The following is a 19,270-nucleotide window of genomic DNA, read 5'->3' on the forward strand; positions in this document are numbered from 1 at the left end:
TCCTTTTGTATTGTGAGGTTTAGGTTGCGAGTGCATCGATTGTCCTTCGTACACCTGACACTACAAAGCTTTCACTGGCCCAGAAATTCCTGATCCAAAGTTGTACTTCAACCACTGTATCAGTTCGTTCAATTTGTATGGAACCTTTTGTATCACCCTGTATTCTTCTTGAATTCTGATGGAATTTGTGTGACTTATACATCTTGCATACTAGGTGGAATAATTTTGCTGTCGTGCTTCTTCGAAGAATCTTATTAACTCTTAGACACTGTCGGTTACTGTAGGTCATTTATCAAGCGTTAAGTCTTTCATTGTTATCACACGTTTATCTTATATAAATCGACCACATTATGAACACGTGTGTGTGTGTGTGTTTAGTAAGGCAAAGCATCTGTTGAATACGGAAAAGTAGGCATAGTGCGAGAGGGAATATTGAACATAGAAATGACTCAAAATTCTGAACGATGATTGTCAGATTCGGCAATCTAGGCCCCTACTTTGGACAACAAAATATTTTTAGCCAGACAGGATATTTCGTTTCAGAGTACATTCCGTTTCGTCATAATTAAGAGAAAATGAACTATTAATGAAATAATACCAAGTAAAGTTGAATATGTTCCAAAAGACATTGCAATATTTGAAAGCAGCGCTAATATTAAGCATTAAGAGCGACCAGTTTCCTCTCTTCCTTTTTTCCTTTATGGGCTGAGACAACGAAACTGGCTTTCAACCACGAAAAATGAATTGTCTTATAGAAAGTTCTTTATTTCAGTCTGAGATGCAATAAAATATTTAACATGCTTTCAGGTCGTTAGATATGTATCTGCAGTACCATTAACCTCTTGATTTCCTTACGAAAGTTGTTTTGGTCCTTATACAATGTTAATAAACTGCATTATTTTTGACAAACAAGAAACATCGTTAACAAATAAAAACATTAATCAATAGACAGGGTGATTCAGATGCCCTTGCTATGGGTTTTATATAAGCCACTATGACTTCAAATAGCACAAGCAAGGTTTTCATATTCTCTCCCTCACCATGCGCAACCTATTAATCTTACAGAAAAAAAATGAACGGAACACTTTTGTAGGAAATTTAATGTAGTTAAATTTTGTACTGGGATGCGTTTTCGATAGAGGCCACAGTTTTCAAATTATTCAGGGAAAACGCACAAAGGTGACCTTCAAATGCAAGCACTCCAGCGGAAACATACCATAGCCCAAAATTTAAATACATTAAATTCCCTGCGAAATGGTCCTGCTCATTTTTTCTGTAGGACTAATAGTCTGCGCGTGGTAAACGATAGAATATAAAGATCTAGCTCGTGGTTTTTGAAAGCATTGCAGGTTGCATAAAACCGATCAGTAGCGGCAGCTGAATTACGCAGTATTTGTTAAGCAGTTGTCAAAATACCAGTATTTTTGCAGGCTGTTCTAGAATTAATATCAGATATAATTCTTATAATAGTCTTGTGTATTCTGAAAATAATGTAGTAAGTTGAAACTCGTACATTAAATCTATTTTTACTAAACACACAAATTGCGTATTCTGATAACATAGGTTTTAAGTAAAATTAAAAAAAATAGTCTTCTTATACACTGAAATAACCAGTTAGTTTCTTTTTAGACAAGTACATATGCTGTTATGTGCACCACAATCATGTAGATGTTTCACCAACATTAGTTCAGCTACAGTTCCCATGGCGTTCCAAATGAACTATTCCTTTGTGCAGCTACGCTGTTGCTTCTGTATGACGTCATACTGTCTTCATAATGACTGCCAACTTCTTCAGATAATCCGTCATCACTAATGTAACCGTTTGCAGATGAACAACTGGAAGTAACTCCATCCTCAGGAAACGTAATTTTGGAACAAAAATCTTCAATTTCCTTTCCTTCTGACAATTTTGCAGTTCAGCGACATTTTTTTCAACACCTCTTCTTTATCCATTCTACGCAATATATCTAACTTCTTGCTCGTAATCACTACCACCTTCTTTCTCTTCGACGTCATATTACACTGAGGATTACAGTACCGTACAACTCAACGTTAATTTGCTATTTGAGACAGCGCAAGCATCAATGAATGGTGGTTGGCTAAATTTAAATTTAACGAGTGTGGCTTATAAAATACTGTACAGTTGCTGTACTGAAAAAAAATCGATGAAGGTGAATCGAATATCGGGATAAATGAGAGACGGATAAACGAGGGTCGACTGAAGGAATTTTTCTCAAAACTGCTCTTCTAGGCATCAGGGTAGACCGGTCGGGTTGTTGCACACATCCGAAGGTGAACTGTGAGTCGCCGGCCGGAGTGGCCGAGTGTTTCTAGGCGCTACATTCTGGAACCGCTCGACCGCTACGGTCGCAGGTTCGAATCCTGCCTAGGTCATGGATGTGTGTGATGTCCTTAGGTTAGTTAGGTTTAAGTAGTTCTAAGTTCTAGGGGACTGATGACCTCAGAAGTTAAGTCCCATAGCGCTCAAAGCAATTTGAGCCATTTTTTTGGACTGTGAGTCGCTGAATATGGGGCCAGTTTGTTTCTGAGAATGCCACATGTTTCCTTTTGGTCTCTGCACATATATCTATATATGAAATGACACAATTTCAGAGATTTCACTGGTCTGATACAGATATTACTTTACAAGACCAGGAATCGAACCCGGGTCTTCTGCTTACTAGGCAGGTGTGTTAGCCACTAAGCCACCTTGCTACAGAATTTGGATCCAAGAGAGAGGGTAATCCGTGTGTTTATGTGAACACACCCGCCTAGGAAGAGGTAGACCAGGGTTCGATTCCCAGCCTTGGTACAAATTTTCACGTGCCACATCAGTCTATATACATAGAAACATATATTTCTTTCGTCTTTTTCTTCACTTCGTACATTAGTCAAACTGCCTGTTACTGTACTCCATTTCTTGTATAGCCTTTATCGTGAGTGTTACTCCATTCATATGGTTACCTATTTCTCCCATTTTGTCTTATTTTACCTTATTTTTTCGTTTAGCTTATATATTCATAAATACTTCCTTATATTCTCATTCCTTTTACGACCTTTTGTTGTTAGGTAAAGGTTTATACTCCTACAATTTTGAAAACTTCAACTCGGTTTGTTTCCTGACTTTATTCTGCAAATTTTTTTATAATTGTTCCATATATGGAAGTAGATATATTTAATTTTTGGTCCACGTCATAGTTGTATTCACAAGTTATGTCGCAACCTAGATATTTGAAACGTATAACTTGTTCCAAGATTTTATTTTTCGAGATCACATTTGGTCTTACAGGTTGTATGGCTTGAAAAGTCATCCATTTCGTTTCATTTACAGACCGTTTTAGGTTTTAGTCTGATGCTTACTACTGCAACTTATGGACTCATATGTAAAGCTCATCTTCATTTTCTGCAATCAGTGTTAGGACATCGGCATATGGACCTGCTTTTGTCCTATACACAGGATCTAAAGTTGTTCCTTTTCTTTTATTCACCATTTTCCATTTACTGATCACTTCATCTACATCTACATCCATACTCCGCAAGCCACCTGACGGTGTGTATATCTAACAGCGTCTAGGAAATACAAAATCCTTGTCTTACCACTTTGTTGGTGATCATTGACTCTGTGGTTTTGTTTCCCATATCTATAGCAACTTCGTCGTTTGTGTATAGACTGTTAATAGCTTTTATGGGATGAGTAGATAACCTCGTTCAACCATTATATTCAATAGCATATCTCTTTTGTGTCGAATAAATGAGGTTACGATGATGGCATGTGCGATGTTCTTTAAATTTTATCTTGAACGAATATTCACCCACAGAGAGGACATTATTTAATATTTCGAGCCGCGTGGGTCACACGCATAATGAATGGTAAGACCACGATATGAATTTTCTTCGATATATTATCCCATTCGTATATCGGGTCTTTCATTTCAGTGAGGTCTCCTAGGCACAGCTACCGTGCTATTCACCTAAACTTCACATATATTTGTGAAATTATCTTGCTAATACGTTTCAGTGTCTTTGATGTGGTATCAAACGTCCATTAAAAAAAAAAAAAAACAACGGCGTAGTTCAGTCGCCAAGAGTTTCTAGTACAAACTTCTTTATTCACAACTGGTTCCGATCTTCTAATCATCATCGGGTAACTGGACGCCATTTACAATAGCTTGTTGTTGTTATTGTGGCGATCTTCAATCCGAAGGCTGCTTTGCAGCAGCTCTCTATCCTGTGCAAGCTTCTTCATCTGCGAATAACTTCTGCATCTTATGTCCTTCTGAATCTGCTTACTGTATTCATCTCTTGGTCTTCCTTTACAATTTTTACATACCTACCTCACACACTTCCCTCCAATACGAACTTGTTGATGTCTCAGAATGTGTCCTATCAACCGAATCCATCCTCTTGTCAGGTTTTCCAAATATTTCTTTTCTTCCCAGTTCTCTTCAGTACCTTCTCATTCGTTACGTGATTTACTCATCTAATCTTCAGCATTCTTCTGTAGCACAACATTTCAAAAGTTTCTATTCTTTTCTTGTCTAAACTGCTTATCGTCCATGTTTCACTACCATACACGGCTACACTCCATACAAATACTTTAAGAACAGACTTCTTACCTCTTAAATCTGTATTCCATATTAACAAGTTTCTCTTCTTTAGAAACCTTTTTCTTGCCGTTGCATTCTACATTCTATATCCTCACTAATTCGGTCATCATCACTTATTTTGCTGGCCAAATAACAAAACTCATCACCTACTTTGTCTCGTTTCCCAATCTAATTCCCTCTGCATCACCTGATTTAATTCGCCTGCATTCCATTATTCTTGTTTTGATTTTGTTGGTATTCATTTTACAAACTCCTTCCAAGACGCTGTCCATACAGTTCAACTGTTCTTCCAAGTTCTTTGCTGTCTCCGACAGAGTTACCACGTCATTGGCAAATCTAAAAGATTTTATTTCTTCTCCCTGAACTTTAATTCCTGCTCTACATTTTTCGCTGGGTTCCTTTACTCCTTACTCAATCTATAGATTGCATAATACCGGCGATAGATTACAACCCTGTCTCACTTCTTCTCAAACACCGCTTCCTTTCGTGCCCCTGTACTCTTATAACTGCCGTTTGGTTTTTATACATGTTGTAAATAGCCTTACGCTCCCTACAGTTTACCCCTCTGCTATACTGAGCATTTCAGAAAGCATATTCCACTCAACATTGTCAACAGCTTACAGAGCAGTATTAAAACCATGACATCAAATGATGAAATACATCCTACGTCACTGCCACAGTTTTAACATGGACGTGTAAGCTGTTGTAAATGACTTAAGACAACTGGTTAGCTGAAGATGGAAGCCGATTGTGGATAAAGAGGTATTAATTAGTATTAGCAGCTCTTGGCCATAGCCGGGTTCCCGGGTTCGATTCCTGGCGGGGTCAGGGATTTTCTCTGCCTCGTGATGACTGGGTGTTGTGTGATGTCCTTAGCGTAGTTAGGTTTAAGTAGTTCTAAGTTCTAGGGGACTGATGACCATGGATGTTAAGTCCCATAGTGCTCAGAGCCATTTGAACCATTTTTTTCTTGGCGACAGCGGTCTAAGGCGCTGCAGTCAAGGACTGTGCGGCAGGTCCAGGAGGAGGTTCGAGTCCTCCCTCGGGCGTGGGTGTGTGTGTTTGTCCTTAGGATAATTTAGGTTAAGTAGTATGTAAGCTTAGGGACTGATGACCTTAGCAGGTAAGTCCTATAAGATTTAACACACATTTGAAAATTTTTTTTCCTTGACAACTGATCTACGTCGTTCTTAAATGTTTACGAACTCCGGGCACCACCTTCACTAAATATATTTAAATATAACCTTTCGTAAGCTATCGTATTTATTTTCGCAGTGGTTTGTACGCAGTGGTTTGTACGCGTCCTGTCAGCAGCGAGGTCAGCAACGAACGATGCACTGTCTCCGAATGGACAAGAATAACGCAATAAATGTGTTGTAGCTTTTCAAAGGTACCGTCCTAGCCCTCTCTGTAAGTGGTTTGTACAGATCACAGAACACAAATCTGGAGGACCATTAAGGAGACCATTCTACTCTGACTAGCGTTTATAATGTTTCCTTCTTATTCTATAAACTTCTAAATCTCCGTCTTTATTTATGTTACACCACAGATGCGTAGTCAAACATATTTGTACGTGCCTGCGGTGCACACATTATCTTCCCTCAGCTCCTTTTGTGATACGGAAATACGAGATTAATTTCGGTAGCTGCCAGCTAATTGCAGAGCGGAAGTTTACGTTGGCTTCCGCCTCACAATTACCGCGCGGAAGAAGATAACCGAAACGATAGTCGAGCGCCGAAAGCTGCGAAGACCGCGATACTGAGCCGCCTGCATCTCACACGTGTCCAATCCCCACATAAAACTCTGAAGGTCAGCGGCGCCTTGCTTGTGTCACCGCTGGCCATTCCGGGAACATTTGATTCACCGTTAGTCAGTTGCACTGAGCCTGGATTTTCTGCCTGGATGAGGGCAACCCCTATAAAAGGCGACCATTCGACCCAGAGATATTGTTTTCTGTAGGGCAGCCATCCAGTCCATCAGTGCAGTATACTACATCTGTTTGCAACTGTCACGGTAAGCACACCTACGTAGTAAGATCACAGTAGTTCTTTGCTATTCAGAAAACAGAAAAGACAGAGGTGCTAAATTTCATCCTATCCCTGATAAATGTCTGTCTTCCAGTGAAATGATATCGCGAAGCTCTAGTCAGTGTAGAATTAGTTTTAAAGCTATGTGCAACATAATAATAGGCTTGTTTCTAATTATCGTAAGTTCCGACAGTATTGTACCTTATGTTTTGCACAGTTGCACATAGAGGTGTGTGAAATACCTTTTTTTTAGTGATTCCGCCAGTGAAAATTGTGATGGGATGAGTCACACACCACAAACAATATCCTTTTGTCTACTTATTCACAACTTTAATCAGGGGTGTCTACTCTCTACATAGTGTTAAGACTGAACTTTTGTTGAAAGGAATTTAGCCTCTAGGAAAGAATACCAGTTTCCAACATGTTGAAATGGAGTAATCCTGATTTAGAATGTAATTAAATTTCAAATAAATGGCTGGAAAGTTTAGTGGTAGGGGTGTTTTGTTGCAAAATATTTTTACCTTCGTCGAATCCATGACGATCGACAAATTTTAGGGTCGGAATAATTAAGTTCAACGAGAGTTGAACAAGAATGTGGAAAATAATCCTATACTAGATCTGCGGAGCTTGGTGTTTGCAGTCATTAAACGATTCTGTTTCATTTACTGATTTCTTCTTTCAGAGGCCCAGTAACGCCTTGGGAACATTGATCACAAATACTTTTATTGAAATCAGTTCAGCCAAGATCTCAATAATTTTTATGTTACCCGTTGTAAGGAGTGTGCTTCGCCGGCGATGGCCGAAGCATGCTTCTTTACCTTCTACAACAATACTCATCGTCCAGAGTCCTGACAAGAGTCGCGAGCAGAGCACACAGCCGACGCATGCCGACTCCCGCAGACTACTACTGTCCACTCGCTACTGCATCCGACCGACTACTACTGTCGACTCGCGCAGACTAGCCCAGACTCGCGACAAGCAACTTCGTGCAATGCTGCCGTATATATATATTTTTTTTGATTCTTGGAGGGAATGCATAGGAAATAATCTTTAAATTGAAATGAATGTTTTTCTTTAAAAGAGTTACTTTATTAAAAAAATTATTATTGGGGCATTTTTTGAACAAATTAATTACAATTAACATACATTATTACATATGCGCAATGCTGCTTCTTTACCTTCTACAACAATACTCATCGTCCAGAGTCCTGACCAGAGTCGCGAGCAGAGCACACAGCCGACGCATGCCGACTCCCGCACTACTACTGTCCACTCGCTACTGTATCCGACCGACTACTACTGTATCCGACTCGCGCAGACTACTACTGTCGACTCGCGCAGACTAGCGCAGGCTAGCGACAAGCAACAACTAACAATAAACTACTCTCTGGTCAGAGATTCTGTCATGCTTCGCCCATCGTCGGCGAAGCATACTCCTTACACCGTGTCAGTTTGAAACAGATTATTTTCACATAAAATGCTACAGAAGCATTACGTCATACATTTCATAGAGACGCATGCTTTTAATGCTGAAGCTACCTTTAAGTGCACACGACTTAAAACCTGTAGGTTTTGACATCAAGATGTTCTGTGTTACGGACTGAAACCTGATGACCAACTGTAAAACGTGTGGTGATCCTAAGTAGATGATTTAAAAAAGCCTTATTGTTCTTGCTTGTGTCATGTATTCGCAGGTGCGTGTACTGAATCAGATGGATTACTCCGATCAGTCAAATGTGAAAGGGTAGTACGAGCATAACGCTACCATTTGGGGGCGATGTGACTATATTCTCTTCTTAATGAATGTTGTAAATTTTGGTTTAGAAAAATCCTCGAGGGACATTACCAATACGTTCACGCTAAACAAACTGCTGCAAACATATCGACTTGTTCTACGCTAGCCACTCAAAACAGTAGATACAGCTCTATTCACAGATATAGGAACGTTATTTTCATCTCTATTGATTTATTTGAAATTGGAAATAAGTATATAAAATCAAATTCGTGGATGCTGTTTCCAGCCATGAAGAATACTACATTTCTTGAGGCGAACCATAAGCTGACACAACTTTCCACAATCTATCTGTGATGTGAAGTACTTATTTATGTTGTTGGAAATCTGTCCATAGGAAGTCAGGTTAGATATGTCAGGTTGAAATTTAATTGGCTGTATGATGTTCCCCGTAACACTGCTCTACGTTCTCGTATTGAGCTTTGAGACCTCAGCCAACTCTTGTTGAAGTAACGAAAAACATTAATCCTACTGTCTTGGTCGTTTTTGGTCATCGAAGCTATCAAGTCGTTCGGCGTAATAAAAGAGGTACTTCAGTTAATCGTAGTCTCGAAAGCAAATCGTTCTGTTTGTGCGCAAAATTCTGTATCATTACAGAAGACTGCGGTGTAGTAACATCGGCGTAATCATTTCATAAAATAATACTCTTCTTTCATAAATTCAGAGCTTATTTGTTTATCGTAATAGGTGCAGATATGCAGAAAAAAGCAGTCTTCGCAGTAACAGAATACGGTCATAGGTGTTCTGAAATAAAAATCGTACCGATAGAACCTCGACTTGGTGCAGGTTAATTAGCGACTAAATTAAAAAAATATACAGTTGTCGTCATTATCGTCATCACCATTTAACAAACTGTAGTTTCCCGGTTTCTGTGTGTATTTCGCTTTCATAACTTGCTATGTGGTCTAGAGGCGAAGCGCATACCCGCAAGTCGCAGAATCGAGTCCCGTTCGGACCACAGATTTGTTAACTAAGTATTTAATTTAATCTTCACTTCTCAACGCTGCAAACATTTCCCAGGAGTGAGACGCGGTTGGGATTCTACGTAAAATGTAGTTCCTCTTTTCCCGGCACGATTACTTGAGCAGGTTAGGGGCATAGAAGTCACCGAAATCCAATTTAATGGCTCACACCAGCTACTAGAGCCAGAACAAATTATTATTGTTATTACGACCCCTACTGCTCACTACATCGTCCAGTGCCCCTTCTACTCCCGCAACGTCCATGTTTATGATATCCGTCTAGCGTAATCTTGTTCTTCCTGCGCGCTGAGCTCTTCAGCTACCGTCTCTAGATTTACTCGTTGGTTTCGTCTTTAACGTGTGGTCACACGACTTAAACCTAGGTGCTATGATCTACTGTATCAGTGTTATCTGAAACACCAGCCCTCTCTTTCGCCTCTTCATTTCTAAATTCATGAGAAAGTCCACGTCTGAATGATCCTCCCACCGTATATGACAGTAGATGTTGGCAACGGCGAATGTATGGCAGAGGGTCACACGGCCATTGCCAAATGTGTCAGATTAAAAGACGACCAACGGTTGCAAGCCGAGGAATTCTCATTTAGATGTTCTGTTGGGTAGAAAATGACACACAAATTAACGAAAAACCTGCTACCTTCTCAGCAGAACAAATGACTGTTAAAGACATTTGGCCATACCTGATACATAATCCAGTCTGGCATTAGACTTAGGAAACCCGCTAGAAGGTCTGAATTGAATGTGTCGAAAAGTAAAGCGAACTACACTACTGGCCATTAAAATTGCTACACCAAGAAGAAATGCAAATGATAAACTGGTATTCATTGGACAAACTTATTATACTATAACTGACATTTGATTACATTTTCACGTAATTTGGGTGCATAGATCCTGAGAAATCAGTACCCAGAACAACCACCTCTGGCCGTAATAACGGCCTTGATACGCCTGGGCATTGAGTCAAACACAGCTTGGATGGCGTGTACAGATACAGCTGTACATGCAGCTTCAAGACGATACCACAGTTCATCAACAGTAGTGACTGGCGTATTGTGACGAGCCAGTTGCTCGGCCACCATTGACCAGACGTTTTCAATTGGTGAGAGATCTGGAGAATGTGCTGGCCAGGGCAGCAGTGGAACATTTTCTGTATCCAGAAAGGCCAATACAGGACCTGCAACATGCGGTCGTGCATTATCCTGCTGAAATGTAGGGTTCCGCGGGGATCGAATGAAGGGGAGAGCCACGGGTCTTAACACATCTGAAATGTAACGTCCACTGTTCAAAGTGCCGTCAATGAGAACAAGAGGTCACCGAGACGTGTAACCAATGGCACCACATACCATCACACCGGGTTATACGTCAGTATGTCGATGACGAATACACGCTTCCAATGTGCGTTCACCGCGATGTCGCCAAACACGGATGTGACCATCATGATGCTGTAAACAGAACCTGGATTCATCCGAAAAAATGACGTTTTTCCATTCGCGCACCCAGGTTCGTTGTTGAGTACACCATCGCAGGCGCTCCTGTCTGTGATGCAGCGTCAAGGGTAACCGCGGCCATGGTCTACGAGCTGATAGTCCATGCTGCTGCAAACGTCGTCGAACTGTTCGTGCAGATGGTTGTTGTCTTGCAAACGTCCCCATCTGTTGACTCAGGGATCGAGAGGGGCTGTACGATCCATTACAGCCATGCGGATAAGACGCCTGTCATCTCGATTGCTAGTGATACGAGGCCGTTGGGATCCAGCACGACGTTCTGTATTACCCTCCTGAACCCACCGATTCCATATTCTGCTAACAGTCATTGGATCTCGACCAACTCTAGCAGCAATGTCGTGATATGATAAACCGCAATCGCCATAGGCTACAATCCGACCTTTATCAAAGTCGGAAAGGTGATGGTACACATTTCTTCTCCTTACACGATGCATCACAACAACGTTTCACCAGGCAACGCCGGTCAATCGCTGTTTGTGTATGAGAAATCGGTTGGAAACTTTCCTCGTGTCAGCGCGTTGTAGGTGTCGCCACCGGCGGCAACCTTGTGTGAATGTTCTGAAAACCTAATCATTTGCATATCAGAGTATCTACTACTTGTCGGTTAAATTTCTGCGTCTGTAGCACATCATCTTCGTGGGGTAGCAATTTTAATGTCCAGTAGTGTAATTCTCAAATTAGGCAGTAGTACCTTCATACACAAGACCGGTACGATGGTACAAATCTGAATAATAAGCTGGATCTTGCGATGATGTAAAGATCACGAATACAAGAAACACGAGTAGGGACAATAAATATAGTGACGCTGACTGGGAAAGTTCAGACTCTTACGCTGAAATTATGTTCGGAGAAAGTTTTGCGGAAACATGAGTGATGGAAAGCCTACGTAGGTTGCCGTCTTGGCAAGCGCCCTAGCGACCGGAAGCCATGTCACGCGGAAGCCAGCTGTCGGGAAGTCAAGGGCAAACCGCGAAGGTTACTCCCAGTGCATTTTCCACGAACTGAGCAGAGGAGCGTAAATTGGAACGAATCTTTTACGCTTCAATAATAAACATAATATATAATATTTCTTACATGTCAAGAAGAGGCGTTAGGCAGAGCGGAATGGAAGGCTAATCTAGAAAAGCTAGATTTTTCTAAAAAGGGAAGCACGAATGACCTTTCTAGTACGGTTCGACTCTAATATCATTTATGTCTGCAAAATGCTGCAAATTATTTCCGATTAATAACGTATGAACGTATGCACGATGAAAATAGCGTTCACGTTTAAGTGACGTTTCTTTTCATTTTCTTTCAGAGCTGCATACGCTGGGATCTTAAATAGAACATCACTTAACAACTTGCTATGAGAGGAACTAATGGCTATTCTGGTATGAGTATGATTATTGCTCATCGTGAGGAATTAGAAAAATTCCTCGATAAATTGTAAATTGTAAATTTGGCTCCCAGTCTGTTAGAAGCCTTTCGATTTTAAAACACTGTGGTAGTTAGTAGTTAACGCGTCACACTCGCTGATTATTGAATCGAGTTGTTCCCCTTCGTGTCTTCACATCCGAAAAATAATTTGTCGTTAGCGGCAATCAAACCCATGGCTTTGACCGCGGTAACCAGGGACGTTAATTCCCTATTCAAGCGCCGCTATTTTTCTGAAAGAACCTTACAGAAAAACGTATGTTGGATCGGGACTCGAACCTAGAACCTTGACTTCCGCGTGTAATGCTCTTACCGACTTTTTCTCTCTGTTTCTTCGTCGTCTGAGTGAGCTACGCTGGTACAGGTCACAATGCGCCCTTATTGCTTATTTCTGACAATATATCGCTCCTACTATCCAATCTGTGCTTACGTTCTCCTGCATACCTTGTGGGTCTATCACCACTGGAAGAAAGGATATTACGTATACATGACTTTTCAAGATGACTCTTTCACACTGCAGCTACTTCATCTTCATTCAACACATCGGACGACTGTCACCAGTTTTATTTTTGTTTATGACGGACGCCAATCTCTGATTTTATTTTTGCAGTACCTAACTTTTGCTAAATTTGTTCCTTAATTATAGACTGCAGACGGATTTAGATCACAGCTCAATTTGGTAGTTGTAACAATAAAACTAGCTATATTCGGCTATTATAACAATTCAATCTCGACATTTTCTATAACAACAAATTATTAAACAGCATTTCAAAAAATACTGCTTTATTTCCAGTAATGTAGACAACGTTTTGGAGAGTGAAACGTCATGTGTCTGCCTTCGCTGGAACCACTGGATTCTATCTTACCACACTTCACTTGTTGGGAAACTATACTTACTTCCTTATGACCGGTTTCGATCTGATGGACATTAATGTTACAACGTCATGCTTGATACCATTTTGCACAAACTGCCTTTTGCAACACTGCAGTTAAAAACGATCTCAAAGAAAAAGTCATACAGTTTTAATTACGCATCAATTAAAGAAAGTTACATAATGAATTTTTTATTTATTTTTAGCCACATGTCTGCATTCCTGGTACACATTAAAGTCCGCACGACCCGCCAGGTTAGCCGAGAGCACTGCTTCTTGGCTAGGCACGCCAGCCCCGGATCGAATCCGCCTGGCGGCGTAACGATGGAGGCCAGTGTGCCGGTCAGCCTGGATGTGGTTTTTAGGCGGTTTTCCACATCTCACTAGGTGAATACTGGGCTGTTCCCCACGTCCCGCCTCAGTTCCACGGTTCGCAGGCATCTGACCACATTCGCACTATTCCATGGATTACACTAGACACAGACAGTTGGGGTACACTAATTCCATCCCAGGGGGTGTGGGGTGGGGGCAGGAAAGGCATCTGGCGACCCCTTCAATTAACCTTGCCAAATCTGACTTACCATGCCGACCCTGCGTCATTGTAGGACAAAGGCAGAAGCAAAAGAAGAAGATTAAAGTCCCCACGACTCAGTACCGTACCACGCTGCTAGAGAAACCAAAACAAAATGGCGCAGCCCAGTGATAAAGTGAAGACGCTGTGCGCCATTTTATAGTGGCAGTGAGACGGATCGTAGAATATCGTCGACGTACCGCTAGGCTGTAAAGGTGCCGCGGTTGACATCCGAATGACTCCTGGTATGAAATGAAATGGCACCCGAGACCACCAGGGACGGTATGGAGGGGCGTCAGGGAGACTGATATCCCACTGGTGTCTGGGGCGTCTTCAGACATGTCTTCGGCCTAGAATCTCGTGGACTGGAGCAGAACTGTCGTCAGTGATGAGTCCCGCTTCTGAATGAGCCCTGATGTCCAACGGAGACGTGCCTGGAGACGCCGTGGACAACGGTGGAGCACCAAATTGATTGTCACTCGCCATAGGGCCCGACAACCAAGAGTGATGGTCTGCGGTCCAGTTTCAGTACAGCGGTAAGTCGATGATGTTCTCTGGGGAACATTAATGTGGGCGCCCATGGATCCAGTGGAGCTCGTGCAAGGCACCATGACGACCAAGGAGTATCGTACACTGGTTGCAGACAATGCATATACCTTTATGATTGGCAGGACGTGGTAGCCGTGTGGTTCTAGGCGCTTCAGTTTGGAACCACGGAGCTGCTGCGGTCGCAGGTTCGAATCCTGCCTCGGGCATGGATGTGTGTGATGTCCTTAGGTTTAAGTAGTTCTAAGTCTAGGGGACTGATGACCTCCGATGTTAAGTCCCATAGTGCCTAGAGCCAGCCCTTTATGATTATCATGTTTCCTGTCGGCAGTGATATTCTTCAACAAGATAAAGTGGATGCTACAAGGCGAGGAGTGTAAGGAACTCGTTCGAGGAACATAGTGGCGAGTTCCGGTTGATATGCTGGCCCCCCAGCTTCCAGATCTGATCCTAATCAAACTCGTTTGGAATGTGATCGAACGTGGCGTCAGAGCTCATCGCCCACCTTCCCGGAATTTACGGGAATTAGGTGATGTGTGTGCAGATGTGGTGCCAACTCCCTCCAGCAACCTACAAAGGCCTCATTGCTTCCATGCCATGACGTGGCGCAGCTGTTATCTGTGCTAAAGGTGGAAATACCGGCTATTAGTTAGGTGGGGATAATGATCTGGCTGATCAATGTATATATTATGTATAATAAAAATTCATACTCGCGATCTGTCGAAATGTTTATTAGAGTATCGTGCAAAAATTTGATTTAAATCGGGCAAGTGCTTCTCAAGATTTTTGGTAACAACGTTTTCCTTATGTATATCACATATGTTTTTATATTACACATATTTAAGAAACTGTAGGTTGTGTCTGTCAAAACGTTCATTAGAGTATGCTGTAAAAAAGTGAAGTAAATTGGTCAACCACTTGTGGAGAATTTTGATAACAAAGTTAAACAACGACTTGTTTTTATATTGGGTGATTCAGCTGCCACTACAACTGATTCTTATGCAGCCCACAATCCCTCCAAATACCATTCGCAAGATTTTCTCGCTTGCTACGTGGAAACTATTAGTCATACAAAAGTAATTAATGGGACCTTTTGTAAAAAATTTAATGTGGCTAAATTTTATACTGCTATATGTTTTCACTGTCTAACGACCCTACCACAACTAAGGTCAAAAATTAATTATGATTGTAGTGTTGCTCACTCTACTAAATATTGTATTTTCTGGCAACAAAAACGTTATATTATGTGGCAGGTGTCATTAGAGCACAGTTAATAAAGTCATTTCATGAAATAATGGATAAACTAGGCACTCATCTTTTCGTGTTTCCCACGCTGGTCTCGTTGTGAACTCATGGCTCAATCGTCTAAAATCTAGGTGGTGATGATTCCATGCTCTGATGCAAAGAGGCCTAGGTGTTATTCTGCGATATTCAAAAGTTTTATAGATGCGATTCACAAACCATTCTTGAAGAGTAAACTTTTGCAAGTTAGCACAATGGTGATGTAAAAAAAAAGTAATCAGCACTCCGAATTTAAGTTACACTTCTTTTTTATTACTTTTGTTGCAATATCACGTAACTCACAAAACATCACTTCACAATATAAAACATACTTGAAAATATCTTCCTCACTGTTAAAGTTCACATTTCATAAACTGACAACAATTTGCGTCTTTTCAACATGACGACCAAGACTTGACTCCCTAATAACCGCTTACGCGGCCAAAAATCAGAGTTACAAGTACGTCAAAGATCATAGTGACAAAAGAGAGAATACACATAAGAATAATATCATTGCAATATAAACATATCGATGTATCAAAGTACCTCTACATTAATGAAATCAAATCTAAATGTTGTTACAGAAATATGTTAAGTATTTTACAGAAACACAGTAAAATATTGCTGGTATCGAGAGGCTGAGATGAGGTGCCGCAATGGTTACGTAATTCAAGTACCATTACAACTGGAAGCCACAGCTTTCGAGTTATTAAAATGGTTCAGATGGCTCTGAGCACTATTGGAACTTAGGACTAATTAAACCTAACTAACCTAAGGACATCACAAACATCCATGCCCGAGGCGGGATTCAAACCTGCGACCGTAGCGGTCGCGCGGTTCCAGACTGAAGCGCGTAGAGCCGCTAGATCAATCCAGCCGCCTTCCAGTTATTCGAGAAAAAAGCATTTGAAGGTAACTTTTGTACATTAGTCTTGAATAACTCGATACCTACAACCTCTACCGAAAACGCATCCCAGTACAAAATTTAACTACATTAAATCTGATACAAAAAGGTAATTTTCTTTTGTGGGAGTAATTTTTTGCTCGTAGTGAGGGAGATAATATGACAAGTTTGCACATGGTATTTGAAGGGGCTGTGTGTTGCATTAAACCCAGCTGTAGGGGCAGCTGAATCACCGTGTATACACGACCATTAAAACTGCTACACCAAGAAGAAATGCAGATGATAAACGGGTATTCATTTGACAAATATATTATACTAGAACTGAAACGTGATTACATTTTCACGCAATTTGGGTGCATAGCTCCTGAGAAATCAGTACCCAGAACAACCACCTCTGGCCTTAATAACGGCCTTGATACGCCTGGGCATTGAGTCAGAGCTTGAATGGCGTGTACAGGTACAGCTGCCCATGCAGCTTCAAGACGATACCACAGTTCATCAAGAGTAGTGACTGGCGTATTGTGACGAGCCAGTTGCTCGGACACCATTTACCAGACGCTTTCAGTTGGTGAGAGATCTAGAGAATGTGCTGGCCAGGACAGCAGTGGAACATTTTCTATATCCAGAAAGGCCAATACAGGACCTGCAACATGCGGTCGTGCACGATCCTGCTGAAATTTAGGGCTTCGCAGGGATCGAATGAGGGGTAGAACCACGAGTCGTAACACATCTGAAATGTAACGTCCACTGTTCAAAGTGCCGTCAATGCGAACAAGAGGTCACCGAGACGTGTAACCAATGGCACCACATACCATCACACCGGGTGATACGCCAGTATGTCGATGACGAATACACACTTCCAATGTGCGTTCACCGCGATGTCGCCAAACACGGATGCGACCATCATGATGCTGTAAACAGAACCTGGATTCATCCGAAAAAATGACATTTTGCCATTCGCGCACCCAGGTTCGTCGTTGAGTACACCATCGCAGGCGCTCCTGTCTGTGATGCAGCGTCAAGGGTAACCGCAGCTGTGGTCCCCGAGCTGATAGTCCATGCTGCTGCAAAAGTCGTCGAACTGTTCTTGCAGATGGTTGTTGCCTTGCAAACGTCCCCATCTGTTGACTCAGGGATCGAGACGTGGTTGCACGATCCGTTACAGCCATGCGGACAAGATGCCTGTCATCTCGACTGCTAGAGATACGAGGCCGTTGGGATCCAGCACGGCGTTCCGTATTACCCTCCTGAACCCACCGATTCCATATTCTGCTAACAGTCATTGGATCTCGACCAACTCTAGCAGCAATGTCGCGATACGATAAACGGCAATCGCGATAGACTACAATCCGACCTTTATCAAAGGCGGAAATGTGATGGTACGCATTTCTCTTCCTTACACGAGGCATCACAACAACGTTTCACCAGGCAACGCCGGTCATCTGCTGTTTGTGTATGAGAAATCGGTTGGAAACTTTCCTCACGTCAGCACGTTGTACGTGTCGCCACCGGCGCCAACCTTGCGTAAATGCTCTGAGAAGCTAATCATTTGCATATCACAGCATCTTCTTCCTGTCGGTTAAATTTCGGGTCTGTAGCACGTCGCTTCGTGATGTAGCAATTTTAATGGCCAGTAGTGTAGATCAGTGCTTTGTAATGAAAGGGAACTGTTGATCACCTTTAAACTGATCATAAAAAAGTTAAACATAGTGAACGTGTGGGTGTATTAATTTTTTCTATTTTTTTTACGGTTTTGGGAGCAGTCTTACAGTGACAGGTAATCCTGTGACAAACCTCGTCTTCTGTCTGACAGTGTGGGCGACATGAGCTGCAGTCGTGGGCCTATCCCCGCGTCGACGCTGGCGCTGCTGCTGCTGGTGCTGGTGGCCACGACGGTGCTGCCGCCACCGGCAGAGGCGGGCTTCTTCTTCGGCAGACGGCAGCAGAGCCCGGCGCTCAGTTGGTGGCCGCAGCGTTCGCGGGTGGCCCCTGCCACCACCGCCACCACCACCGGCGCACCCCCTGCGTCCGACCAGCCCGGGAGTAAGGCCATGCTGAACTCGATGCCCAGCTTCAAGTCCTGCCCGTACGGCCAGCAGCGCGGACATGACGGCAAATGCCGGAGACAGATCTTTGGATAGTCCCACTGCACAATCCACGTGCTCCCCCATTGCCGTCTCTTGTCGTTTGGCGTCCTGAGCCACAATCGCGTCTCTTCCGTTATACTGTTACTGAAGTGTCGTGCTCACTTTTTGTACAAACTTATTTTTTACTCGCAAATAAAACGTGCTGTATTGAAACGAGACACTCGTTCATTCCTCTTCCCACATCTCAGTTACTGTCCTGTTAAAATACCTTTACAGGAATATTTTGCTAAGTGATACCACACAGCTTATTCGTGCTGTATTAAGCTCGAATTGTATACACACAACGACATCTCCTACATGAACTGTTTCTATTTTACACTGAGCTTCGGTCTTTGCAAATATTTTTAGGTACAAAAGATACACTATTTGCATATATCTACATATCTATACGTGATCATCCTGAAATTTCCAATAGCTGTCGGTGGTGTATCTATAAATGTTTTCATACTATCCCTTTTTTAGGAATAAAATCTTTTAGGTTTGCTGATGAGGTAATTCTGTCAGAGTCGGCAAAGGAGGTCATCTACATCTACCTTTATACTCCGCAAGCCACCCAGTGGTGTGTGGCGGAGGTCACTTTACGTGCCACTGTCATTACCTCCCTTTCCTGTTCCAGTCGCGTATG

The 19,270-nt window shown here is 42.2% G+C and overlaps 1 protein-coding gene across 7 annotated transcripts in view; it reads left to right on the top strand.

The window, feature by feature from the left end:
* LOC126475403 (mucin-5AC-like) overlaps window positions 1-19,270 on the top strand; it is a 145,673-nt gene that overhangs the window by 30,925 nt on the left and 95,478 nt on the right. For 5 of the 7 annotated variants that reach the window (XM_050103241.1, XM_050103240.1, XM_050103243.1 and 2 more), the window contains exon 2: window positions 18,312-18,801. The exons of 1 other annotated variant lie outside the window; for it this stretch is intronic. In XM_050103241.1, coding sequence (XP_049959198.1) covers window positions 18,312-18,639 — 328 coding nt within the window. In that variant the 3' untranslated portion in view covers window positions 18,640-18,801. Of the gene's footprint in view, window positions 1-6,400; window positions 6,621-18,311; window positions 18,802-19,270 lie in introns of those variants that run through there. One more of the 7 variants, XM_050103242.1, reaches the window with a different exon arrangement.

The sequence above is a fragment of the Schistocerca serialis genome, chromosome 4 (assembly GCF_023864345.2).
Source record: "Schistocerca serialis cubense isolate TAMUIC-IGC-003099 chromosome 4, iqSchSeri2.2, whole genome shotgun sequence".
In the NCBI taxonomy this organism is placed as follows: domain Eukaryota; kingdom Metazoa; phylum Arthropoda; class Insecta; order Orthoptera; family Acrididae; genus Schistocerca; species Schistocerca serialis.